The sequence below is a fragment of the Parasteatoda tepidariorum genome, chromosome 4, assembly GCF_982258835.1.
Source record: "Parasteatoda tepidariorum strain Cologne lab strain chromosome 4, Ptep-v5.0, whole genome shotgun sequence".
NCBI classification, from domain to species: Eukaryota; Metazoa; Arthropoda; class Arachnida; order Araneae; family Theridiidae; genus Parasteatoda; species Parasteatoda tepidariorum.
In genome coordinates this window covers 44,764,106-44,777,778 of record NC_141758.1, presented here as the reverse complement: position 1 = coordinate 44,777,778, position 13,673 = coordinate 44,764,106, and the positions used below count along the sequence as shown (strand labels likewise).

The window sequence follows — 13,673 nt, the reverse complement described above, 5'->3', positions numbered from 1 at the left end:
GTTAACTATCAGTTGTTTTTGTTTTCTTTGGTGTCAGTTTTGGATTGTTGTGTTCAACTGGGGTTTGGCAAAGTTCTCACCGTATACTCCGTGGACATCACAAAGAAGGTAAGAGAAAATTATTTTCTTTTTGATAGATGAATTTTGGACTGCAAAAATAGTATATTTAATAAAAAGAACTGCCCCATTTTTGTAACTTTAAAATTAAAAATCATTAAAATTCAAGAGCTAGTTTTTGTCTCCTCCGTGGACATAACGAGTCCATAGAGGAGAAGACACAGTCAATGGAAGAGACAATGTGTTAGATAACCATAATGCAATTTTAATAATTAAAAAACTATTTTCTGTTAATTGATATTTTTTAAAATGGAACAAATATGTTAATTTGTTTGTATTTTTAAAGAAAATCAATTAAGTTTAACTTTTTCTTATCGGAGAAGTAAATATTGGCAATTTTTCTAAATAATTTCTGTGATGTTTAAAAACATTTTTCTCTTCAAATTTTAGGAAAAAAATGACAAAACAAAAATGTAAAAAAAGAAAAAAATCAAATAAATAGAGGCATTTATGTAATTTTTATCACTTTTTTAATTACTTTAATTCAAGAAAATTTTTTAGTCTATTTATACCTTTTCAGTGAAAATGACCCAGATGTGATTAAGTAGTACGTTTATAATCAAAAGGTATTTGGTTTTTGCAACTCTTGCAGTTGTATCAGTATTATTTTGTAACTGATACAGAAATCTTTCATTTGATACTCAGCCTTCTTTTATTCCCAGCCATCCGGCACTGCCGCTTTATTTAATGGCATATATATATATATATATATATATATATATATATATATATATATATATATATATATATATATATATATATATATATATATATATATATATATATATATATATATATATATATATATATATATATATATAGCAGTGGAGCACTCAAGAAATTTTTTTATAAAAATTACAACAAATAAAATGGATCACAAAAAGTAAAAATAACATGTAAAAACAGAATAAAAAGAAAAAACAGTAAAAAGGGACTGTAAAGTGAGTAGCAAAATCAGATCAACTTACATGGACGGAAAATTTTTCAAGAATGATTTAAAAATGTTTTCGCAGAAAGATTGCCAGTGTACAAAATATGAAAACAAAAGCGCAAATTGAGTGTAACAAGAGGGCTTTAAAGTGTCGTTCTTACTGCACTGCTGAAGTGATTTGTTATTCTGAGCTTTGATTTGTTAGTTACCAAGGATGGGCCCGAAATGGATGTGCGCAAGGTAATATTATACTGGATAATTTTAAAAATTGATCATAAATAGTTTTAGAAGATAGATGTCTATTTAAGAAAAAATATAAAATAGAAAAGAGAAACATAAATTGCCTGTTTTGCAAATAATTTTAGCCGCGGATTTGCACGCTATGGATTAGCACATAGAAAAATTATATAAATTATCAAAGAAAAAAATTTTGATAGATAATTTTAACACGGATTTGCCCGAAATGGATTTGCACATGGAAAAGTTAACAAAGAAAAAATTTTAGTAGATAATTTTAGCCACGGATTTGCCCGAAAGGGATTTGCACATGGAAAAATTGTATAAATTAATAAAGAAATTTTTAGCAAACAATTTTACCCACGGATTTGCCCGAAATGGCTTTGCACATGGAAAAACTGTATAGATTAACAAAGGAAATAATTTAGTAAAGAAAATTTTAGTAAATAATTCTAACCACGGATTTGCCCGAAATGGATTTGCACATGGAAAAATTATACAAATTAACAAAGAAATTATTTAGTAAATAATTTTGGCAATGGATTTACCTGAAATGGATTTGCACATGGGAAAATTATAAAAATTAACAAAAAAAATGTTTAGTAAATATATCCACAAAAATATACGATTAATTCAATGATTTTATATAAAATTTTATTACTTTAGTTGGGTATCCATTGTTTTTTATCAAATTTTGAAAGAGTTTATCGATTTGTTTTTTGGATAAATAAATATTACTACATATTCTTTTAATTCCATTCATTTCATTAAAAGTGGTATTTAAATAGATGCTCCTAGAAACATTAGAATTCCAAGTAACTATTTTATTAATATTAAAATTAAAATCATTTCTTTTATCGCATAAATCTACAAAGCAGATATTTTCAACTTTCATAATACCCGAATCCAAAAAATTGAAATTAATATTATCATCATGATTACGAAGTAAGATTAATTCCTCAGAGTATATATCACTCAATAAAATAGTAAAATCTTGGAAATTAAAGATAATTAAGTCATCAATATATCTAAAAACAAATTTAATACTAAGAGTATAATTTTTTTCATAATAATGCAAAAATAAGTTAGCTAAGAGAGATGAATAATTAGATCCTTGTGGTATTCCATTAATTTGAAGAAAAATATCCTTTCCATTGTAAAGATAATTACTAAAAAGACAAAAATTCATCAGAATATATATATATATATATATATATATATATATATATATATATAAGTTCAAAATGAAGAATAAAACAAAGAAAAATTATAGACATATGAAAAAAAGGGGGGTAATAAGTAAATAATAAGTAAAAAATAACAAACAACATTTTATTAAAAAAAAAAAAAAACGAAATGCTAATTAAAAAACCGGAAAAAAAGCCGGGAAAAAAAAGATATAATCTTTTCTTCAGCCCACACGATTATATCCGCAAAACAGAGTGCTTTCTGATATTGTATCAATAAAGCCAAAGCAAAATATATTAATACAATAGTGTGAGGAGCACTCAAAAAATTATATATATATATATATATATATTCTGATGAATTTTTGTCTTTTTAGTAATTATCTTTACAATGGAAAGGATATTTTTCTTCGGGATCGGGACCATCGCTATTCCGGATAACTGATTTTTCCGGTTTTCTGAATCGCTGCAAAAAGCCGTTTTTTTATTGTCAAACTCAACTAAAAAAATATATATTTGGAAATAATCTTAAAAAGAAGAAAAAACGATGAAGTAATACACTTATGATTGTTTCCAAAATGATGGTAAGGTAAACATCTTTCAAAAAAGAAAGAAAAATCTTGAAATCTTATGAGGAAAAAATTTTATTTTTTTTAAATGGTGGGAAAATTTATCGAATTTCGTTCCGGTTTTTTGGTTTTCCGGTTTTCTGATTTCCGGATTGCGGGCTCTGTACTGTGTATATATATATATATAAATCTGAATTAACAAACATCGGGTTCTCATAGTTGATACCATCATTTGAATCAATATCAGCTTGTACCCTCTATTAATTAAGATTAATAGATATGTGATTAGGTATTAGGTTTATTATCAAAAAGTATTAGGTTTTTATAACTCACAATCAGTTGCATCAGTATTACTTTGTAACTGATACAGAAAAAAAAAATTTTTTTTTGATAATTACACATCTCTTACTCCCAAGCATCCGGGACAGCTGATTTATTTAATGGCATGTATAAAATTTAATGGCATATATACATGTGTATTCTTTAATAATTAATCTTGTACAGTTCTACATATTAAATCTTAATTAAATATCAGCTAATTGATATAAAAATATTTAAATTCAAGGTTTTTATTGTCATTTAATTTGTCATCAGATAGATCCCTTTTTTCCCCTCACAGTGAGGAAAAATAAAGTAATTCTTGCATAATTTATTTTGCTGCGATATTAAATGAACAAATCGTGTTAGCTGTATTGTTCACCTCTTTTTATTTCCTCTTAGTTTCATTTCATGTTTATTTATCTTTCGCTTTCATATCATTTGCGGAATGCATTGATAAGAAAAGATAAATTGAGTAGTGTCATTTTTAATATACGACAAGAGTATTGACTGAAACTGAGTATTTTTCCTAAACATGTTAAGTTAGTGTTCGAAATCTGAATATGTTTTCTATCGGGCTGAAAGGATTATTGCTCTCTCTCACGTTTTTCCTTTGCATTTTTACAAGTAAGAAAGATTATTATTACTTCACCAAATTGATTATTAAAAAAAAAATTATTTAATAACCGGTCTTGAACAGTCGACCCTATTTTAAAGTCAATAATCATCGATGTTCAACTCCGCAGCCTTGTAGCAATGAACGCTACACAGAAGACAGGGATACTTATGGATCAAGTACTGGGACAAACTAGCTTTCGAAAAGGACATTTTAATGGAATTAATCCGTATTTGAGCAACATGGTGAGGAAAACTACGGAAATCACCCACGGTTAAACTGACCGTAAAGAGGTTCGAACCCATGATCCGTCTATCACTGAGGATATTTTACGTCAGCACTGAGGTTGCTGCGTGCTCGAAACAACCCGGCAACACTGGAATTCGAAACTGTGTAACCAAATTAGGAGGTGCATGCTCTATCCCCTGAACCACAGCGACTCAGATTATAAATATTGAATTTTTCTAATGTAAAAGTAAAATTAGTTTAAATATTGAATGCACAACCTATTTTTGATCTCAAAAATTATATACCTAACACAAGTGTTACGTGTTTTAAAGTATCTTAAAAAAAAATTTACAAAATAGCATAAATTTCGCACACTTCATTATTACAAACAAATCATAGTTTATTGCTAAGTAAAATTTATTGCTCATTATTTGTAAATAATATCACCCTCTATAATATATTACATAATACACAAATACTATACTTGGTGTTGCGTAAAAACCAACTTTAATCTATGTTAAAAATTAAACATTATGAGTAGCATGTAAGACTTTAGCTAGGAATAAACAATAACACTATCGCGTTCTAGTGAATCTTAAGGGAAATGAAGGGGAAACTGAAAATATCAATAAATATTTGATTGAAAGGGAAATAGAATGAAGGTGTTGTAAGACATTTTTGTAAACACCTCCAAGTTTTCTTATGCAATCAAACAAGTTTTGAATGTTCGACAGGAATTTTGTTTTTCCTAACTTTAACATTAATCTGCGATGCTTAACCAGTATACTTTTTAGACCTCATTTTTGTCGAGGTTTCTAATATATGATATCTTTAAGGAAACATATATTCAAAACCTGTTTTACTTTTAAGGTTTCTAATGTCTTTAAGGAATACCCCTTATATCATATTCATAAATTATTGGAATTGCTAAATTAAAATGATAATTTGGTTTTTTGTATTTGTTCAATTCAATAGTTCTTTTCAACGCTATATTCATTGCGTAGTTTCCAGTAATTCACATATTAACTCATGTTAATTAAAATAATAAAGTAAATATTAAATTCAATCGTTCTTTTCAACGCTTTATTTATTGAGTAGTTTTTTGTAATTCACATATTAACTCATGCTAATTAAAATAATAAAGTAACTGTTCAATTCAATAGTTCTTTTCAACGCTATATTCATTGCGTATAGTTACCAGTAATTCACATATCAACTCATGCTAATTAAAATACCATGTAAATATTCAATTCAATGGTTCTTTTCAATGCTGCATTCATTGCTTAATGCTCCCATTAATTCCATCCAGTTAAAATGCCAAAATAAATATTCAATTCTACTCAGCTGTTCTTTATAGCATTAAAATTGTTAATTCATTGGTGGAATTTCGTGCTTAGATGTAGCTATTAAGGTAGCATCTAGGAGTTATTTGGACACTTTCATCTATTCTTCAATAATTTTTCTTAACTTTAAAACTTTTTTTAATATTATTTACTTTTTTTAAATCCCATAAAAAGCTCTTTTTTAGAACTGAATTTGATGATTTACATGTAATTTAACAAAGCATTATCATGTGAGTAATACCTTAACCAGTTGACGATTTTTTTTTTTTTTTTTTTTTTTTTTTTTTTTTTTTTTTTTAGCTTTTTACAGTTCGAACTCAGCGATCAAAAAAAGTACTATTACGTTTAATAATTGTAATTATCAATTATTTACTGTAAATTATTGAACAATTTAGAATTTTTTTTAGTACAACAATTTTTTTTCAACATAGTTTAATAATTTTCATTCATACTTTTTCTTTCTGCTAAAAGGTTTTTTAGTTAAGTTTTAATTTATTTTTGCTTTATAGAATTCAATTTGCGCATGGAAGTTATTGCATGCTTTGAATTAGAAATCTATTTTCTGATAAGTTGAAAACATAAATTTCTGGGAAAAGTTTGAAACTTTTAATGTCTTTGAAATTAAAGGAAAGTTAAGTGTTAGTTATAGTTCATGAAAAATTTCAATGTCTTTTTTCCATTGTATCTTTCAGATAGTGTTTTAATTTTTAAATATATATAAAATATGTTTGTAGTATAAAATGTATAAAATATTGTCTAACTGAAGAAATAATAAAAAAAAATAATAAATATGTAAAAACAATAATGATTTTAAAAAAATGTGTGCCCATTTCCTTAAATTACTTCTCTCCTGCTAGGCCTTTATGACTGTAGTAGAAGGAACAAAAAAAAGCGAAGAAATAGCGTTACCTCACAAGTTTTCGGTCAAAATAAATAATCACTTCTTTTGGATAAATGCCTGTATCCAAAAAGAAAGATAAAAATAACTCTTTTTATAAGTATTACTTTTAAAAAATATCAAAGCAAAATTACTTCCCCATTTTCAACTTTTAAATAACAGATAGTTTAAACTGCAATTTCTTTAAAACAATTACAAAATACATAAACTACAACTTCAACTTTTTTTCACTTTATATTTTGGTTATTTTTGTTAAGATGCGTTATTTTCATTATGGGCATAAATTTTGTAATGCTACATAGCCTAATATCTACCATTTCACATTGAACCCATTAGTGAAAATGAACCAGAAACTATAAATGACCACAATTTGTTAAACCCTCAATTGTGAAAGCCTTTTTTTTTTTTTGTATAATTCTTAATAAAGAGCGTTATTTTATTATTTAAATTTTATTTTCAGCATTCTACATTTTCCAAAAACAGCTTTTAATTGGAAGCAAAATATTTTATTCTAAAATATAAGATTTCGGGTGTAAAAAGTGATAACCCACATCCTATATCCAACAACACCTTGCATGACATTCTAGTGGTACGAGTCTTTGTCAAAAAGCAGCAACGCAGCTTTTGACAAAGATCCTATAAAAATCTTTGATCTTTATAGGATCTTTGAGATCTTTTATAGGAGAGCATGTATTTCAGCTGGAATAAAAGGAAATTTTTTTTATCTTTAAACTTTTTAAGTGTAGGTTATCATTTTTTACCCACAAAACCTTTAAATGTTTTCGAACCAAAAAAAAATTTTTAATTTTATTATCTCACATTACTTTATTATCCTATTTAATTACTTCATGAAAAGACAAATTTTTTATCCTATTAATTACTTAATTATCTTTTATTTAGCCAGCAGCCTAAAATGTTATGATTGCTTTTGGGATGATTCGCCAGAAACGAAAGATGAACGTCTAAAAGAATTGTCCAAAGTCAAAGATCGGAAATTTCCAGTTTCTGAGAATTATATTGGGGAAAAAGAAAGAACGAGAGCGCCAACAGAAGAAGAAATAAGACGAAAATGTGGCGTAATGAACTGCCAATCAGAAGACAGTTATTGTTTAAAATGGAGCTATATCTCAAACAGTAAGAAATCGATTTTATTTCCAGTAAGATCGAAAGAAATTTTAAATAGTAGTATTCCATATGAGGCATACTCGGAGAAAATAATATATCGTTGAGACAAAACACAAAAATAATAATCACCCTGAATAACTTTAGTTTTAAGGATCACGAACTAAGAGCCAATTATAATGGGAGTAACCTTCAATATGCTAACTACTTTGCGCAGACGATATTTTAAATTACAAAATCAGGCACAAAAACATTCTTTTTCTAAATTTGAACCTTTTTTCCCGACAGATTTAGATTTTTAACTATAAAAATATGAGCGAAAGCCGCAATCTGGAGAATTTGGTCCTAATAGTTGTCATTAGAGCGGGCGAAAGTTTGAACCCTTAAAAGCTAATTTTACTTTTTGCCAATTCCAATACATCTCAAGAAGTTTTAATTCGAATCAAAGAAATTTTTAAATAGTAACTTTATAAAATGCCTAAACTTTGTCATTTTATGAAATTCAATTCTTCTCACTGCACCAAATTTTGCAATAATAGACTAATTAGGTCAAGGAACTAGACTAGAAAACCCCAAAATTATTTTTTCAACTAACTAGAAAAAGACCCCATTTTTTTACCCCATTTTTAAAAATATAAGGTAAATAAGGGCTTTTATAATTTTTCTTAACCAGAAAGATCAGCTAGTTACATATATGGGAAAATGATTGCAGTGGTGAAAGTCATATGCTCAAATCTGGGGACTGTCGTGGTATTTTCTTTTTAATTTGAAGAAAAAATCATATTAATATATGTTTTCTTTCCAAATGATAAATGCGTTTTAAAACCATTCATAGTTGGTGTTTTGGAGAAGACACGTGGGATTTTCGTCAAAAACCTTGGATTGTGGCTATAATTAAAAATCTACCATGCACTTTTATTATGCATTAAAAATAAAAATTTTATTATATTTTTTACTAATAAACATTTAATTAAAATAGTTATAAAAGGAAAAAAATTCTCGTTTGAAATTAAAAGTTTCAACATTAGTTGAAATACCATAATTATTCTACTTATATAATTATTCTTATATAAATAAATTATAAAATGCCTAATTGCTTATAATTAGATACGTTGCACAAATTCCAAAATGTATGAAACTTTGTATTTACAGTTCAAACCAGTTTTGGATAATTAAAATAGATCTAACAACATATTTTTTATATATATATATATATATATATATATATATATATATATATATATATATATATATATATATATATATATATATATATATATATATTTTTTTTTTTTTTTTTTTTTTTTTTAAAAAACGAAAAAGATTCCTAATTAGCAAGGGATTAATTTTTAGGAATTTTTTTGTACCACGTTTTGCTGTCACTTCATTAGCACTATTTATTCAATAATGGTTGAAAAAATTGCGAGTTGTAAAATATTCAAATAGTTAGATTAATTTTAAGAATAAAATAAGAAAAAAAATTGCTCGAATGGGTTCTTAGTTTATAATTTATTTTTTTAAAGGAGCCGTATTTTTAAATTATTAATTCTTAAGTAAATTTTTCGACTTATTTCGTTCGCATAGTGCATTTCATCACTCCAAAATTACATTTAAAATAATGAGAAAATTGGCTTAAAAATAACTACACCGTCATGGAATAAAATAGTTATTAAAAACTATTTTTCACGCGGAATTATCTACGGATAAACGATTTTTAATTATGGTGATCAAAAAGTCTTCATTTAAAAATTTCCTGATGTAATCTAATCTAATTGTGAAATATACAGAAATTGAAATAAACATTTAAAGTTCATTTTTCGGAAATAAGTATTGGGTTTATATTTTCCAAATTGAGCAGATCCTATACATTCTGATGACTCAAATTTATCAAGAAGAAAGTACGTTTATTTAGAGAAAATACGTTTTATTGTTTGATTTCATGACTTAATCAGCAATTAGCAGTAATTAAAATATTTGAGCGCAACCTTTTGCACCGTAAAAATTAGCAGCGCGTAATACATAAAAATCCGATCATTGGGGCAAAATTTATTCTGTTTATATATATATAATTTTAAGCTCACTGTTAATTCAAAGATAATGCAATATGAAAAGTTTTGTGTTTAAGTAATACCCTTACCAACTAAAATTTGCATTTGATCACATACATCAAATTAATATTTATTTAATAGTAAGACATTCCCAAATATTCGGATATAGAAGATAGATTCTTAATTTATAGTATCCGATTGGTTTCGATAGAATTTCTTCACTTAATTTTATGTTTGTTTAGCACGGGCCCTAAAATTATAAATTTATATTAAAGTTTAAAAATCGAAATATTTTTCAAAATAAGGCTAAATCTGAGCTTAAAAACAACAAATTTTTCAATTCACTTTGAAAAATAGAACAAAATATATTATTTCATGCTGAATTTTTAAAGAAAAATTCTAAATATTCTTACTTAAAACTTGATAAAATTAACAAATTCACAGTTACACTACTCAGTAGCATTTAGTTCAAAACATCGCCAATATTATACATATAAAACCTACATACAAAATTTCAAAAAATTCTATAACTAACTTTTTTTTTTGTAATGTGTGTTAGAAGAGTTGAGAATTATTCTTAAAATCAAACTTTCTTCAGAAAATGCATTTAATATGCAAAGAAATTCTGGAAACAAAAAAAAAATTTAAATATTCAAAAATTAATTCTTGAAAATAAATTTTGTCTTAGAAATATAGTTTATACAAATAAAATGAAGAAGAAAAAAATTAGTTCAGTTATCGGCAGTTTACTTCCGGTTTCGTATGTCAGCAAATGAAAAATACAACTGTAATTTTATTTCTAAAAATCGAAGATTTTTTAGGAATTTTAGAACGCATATGAACTAAAGTTTAAATATACATATAATAAAAAAATTCAAAATAAAAAATAATATTTTCAAAAACCACGTTTTTGTAGTGGAGAAAAATAATTATAAAAAAAAATTTGAAAAACGAAAAACGTGGGGCGCATGAAATACATAACAGTAATGTTATATTAGTGTGTGTATGTGTGCTCTTGAGTATATGTGTATGTATATCTGTAATTGTATCTGAATGTGGATGTGGAATATGTTTGTCTATATGCATATGTATGTGGATGTATATGTGACTGTGCATGTGCATACGTATGTGTATATGTACTGTTATATATTTCATGCGCCCCACGTTTTTCGTTTTTCAAATTTTTTTTTTTAATTATTTTTCTCTGCTACAAAAACGTGGTTTTTGAAAATATTATTTTTTATTTTAAATTTTTTTACTTTAAATTATAATTTTTTTAATTTTTATTATATATTTTTTAAAAATTATTACTTTTCAATTATTATTCTTCACTACAAAAAACGTGGTTTTTAAAAATATATATTTTTATTTAGATTATTTTTCTTAGTCAAGAGTAGTCAAGACTACTACAAGACCACTACTAAAATAATAGAACTTTCATTTTAAATTAGGGATACAAAAATCTTTATAGAAAAACACTATCTTTACGACTTTCATTAGTTGTATGCTGATGACAACCAAAACAATCTGGAAATGAATGAGGAAAATCTGGATCTTACAACGAGATTTTTCAGTCAATAAAAATACTCCGACAATAAAAATCTTTTCACCTGACATGTAATACTAATTTGAAATAATGGAATCGACAACAAAAGACAATCTCGAAAATAATTTTCTTTTAAATTTTAATTTTATTTTACTTTGTATCTCTTTTTTCTCTTCATTTTCATGCATTGTCATCCAATTCTGAACTATGTGCCAAATTTGAAGTTTGCAGCTAGTTGGGAAGTTAGTTTAAAATCGATTACAAAATTCCACCCGGACAGACATACACGAAGGCAAGTTTATATAAACGTGGTAAAAGATAATAATAATTTTCGTCAAAATTTCCAGTTTTTACCCAGTTGTACACTTAACAAATTTTATGTCGATGCACGACGTTGTATGTCTGTCTAAGCTAAGAACTCCTCCCGCCACAAAGTCTGAGGCCGTGGTGCTATGGAAACAAGAATGGTGCATTTCAGGGAGGGTAGCTTCACTCTAGGACTAACACAATAGACCAAAGAAAAAGATTCCCTTTCTCCCGCTGACCCGAGCCGAAACCACTCCAAAACAGTGACCCTGCACCCCTACTTCAAATAGTCATACCTAGTTACCATAGTCACCGCCACAGATCCAGACGAATGTCTGGAGGAGTTCTCATTTTAGACAAACTATATATATTCTTCAGTTTAAGAAACATTATGCTAATGAAGATATTTTTGCCGCAGATCCAAAAAACATCACCTACACATGCGTGGGAAATCCTCAAAAGAGATCCGGATGCTTTGAACACGAAATTAAAAGCAAGGACACCAAACAATACTTGAAAATCCAAGCTTGCCTGTGTGATGAAGATTTGTGCAACAGAGCTCTTTCGTTAAACCCAATGCATCTCGTTACACTGTATGCAACATTAGTCGTGGTCTTGCTTACATTTTATAGACGAAATTACTGCTGAGAAGACAGATGATTTGATTTTAATAACTTTTTAATTAGAAAAAAATCAGTTGGGCTCTGTAGCAGGAAGTTTTAACCCGCTACAAGGTGTCTAAAAAATATGAAAACGGTAAAATATTTGGAAAAAAAAACGCATGGTATCAAAAATCTAAAAGAGGCATTTTATATGATACCAAAGTCGACACTCACTCCCAGATTTGGGGGTGATAGAATTTAGTACCATTGAAAAGCTTATTTAAAATTAAATCGATTTTTTTTTAAATCCCCTTTTTATTTTCTCGACTGACTCCATCTGTAAAAGAAAATGGAATAATCTGTATAAATCAAATTAATTTTTTCCTGAAAATCCACTTCTACAATAAAAAATTTTGGGTTCTTGATCGATATTGGTATTATTATTTTTTTTATATTTTTGATCCGATGAGATATTTGACCGTTTATATATTTTGCGGTCCCTCTGTATTTGCAAAATTGTAATTTAAAAATTGTATTTCATAGTTGGAATTCTAATCAATGTTTGAATTTTCGTGTAATAAAATCAGTTAACATTGCTCTTCATCTACCAAACTTGACTTCTGGGAATCATTCCATTTTTTTGAATTATTTAAATAATTTAGTTTATGATCTTTCTACAATCCCATTCATCTTTCTCAACAGTCTCATCTGATTTAAAAACCTTGGGAAATATTCGGAAATCTGTTGTAATTTAATTGATAAACCCTAGGGTTTCCTTGAAACCCCCTAATCTTATCTCCCTTTTTATTTTATTCAAACTTGTTAAACCACTTTTTATTTCATTCAAACTTGTTAAACCACTAAATCTATATGTACAATATATATTTTGATTATAAAGTTTTTACATTTCTTTCCATATGAGCAACAACAAAAAAAATCAAAATTATTTAGCTTTTTCCATAGTAACAGCATTTTAATAAATGTTAAAAATTTCGTATTAGTTTTGTTACAGAAATTTTTGTACCTAAAATAATCTTTTACAAAAAAATATTGAGAAATTTAAAATAGTAGCATTATCCTGATGGGTACAGTTCTTTTGAAGTCCCGTGTTATAAGTTAAAGGATATTAAATAGCTCTTTGAAAATTCATTAAAAATATTTTTTTTTGTTTGTTTTAAACTTTAGATATTTATAGATGAGTACACAAAAATAATTAAATTTTATTCATAAAGGTGCATCTTTTTTGCATGAATTTTAAATTAATTTTAATATAATTAAAGATGAAGGTTTTTACATTAAAAGATTTTTTTTTAAGTTGATATTGTTGATTTGATTTGTTTATGTTTCACATAAATAAATTTTACATTAATTTATCTGTTATTTTTATAAAAATAAACTCTTTCACAAAAACTTTAACAGTCGGCTTTCATCAGATGCTCTCTAGAAGTCATGCATTCTAAGAACAGAACATGATTTTGATATCATTCTTAGTGATACCATATTTTTGTTGTTAATCAATATTTGTATGATATTTGTTGATTTAAGGATATTTTCTTCAGGACAATAATTCTCAGCCTATATTAAAATAAATTGCTTTACCATGTT

General features: G+C 26.5%; 1 protein-coding gene across 1 annotated transcript; it reads left to right on the top strand.

Moving 5' to 3' along the window:
- The first annotated feature begins 3,835 nt into the window (after positions 1-3,835).
- Positions 3,836-13,673, top strand: LOC107438709 (uncharacterized). Its single transcript, XM_087161026.1, has 3 exons — positions 3,836-3,986; positions 7,345-7,578; positions 11,885-13,673. The coding sequence occupies exons 1-3, from the start codon at positions 3,923-3,925 to the stop codon at positions 12,112-12,114; spliced, it is 528 nt and encodes a 175-aa protein (XP_087017152.1). The 5' UTR covers positions 3,836-3,922; the 3' UTR covers positions 12,115-13,673.

Bases quoted from the DNA above. Each gene is read 5' to 3' on its own strand.
- LOC107438709 (XM_087161026.1), top strand. From the start codon at position 3,923: ATGTTTTCTATCGGGCTGAAAGGATTATTGCTCTCTCTCACGTTTTTC. The intron at 3,987-7,344 runs GTAAGAAAGATT...TCTTTTATTTAG, and splicing joins TTTCCTTTGCATTTTTACAA to CCAGCAGCCTAAAATGTTAT. The intron at 7,579-11,884 runs GTAAGAAATCGA...TTTTTGCCGCAG, and splicing joins ATGGAGCTATATCTCAAACA to ATCCAAAAAACATCACCTAC.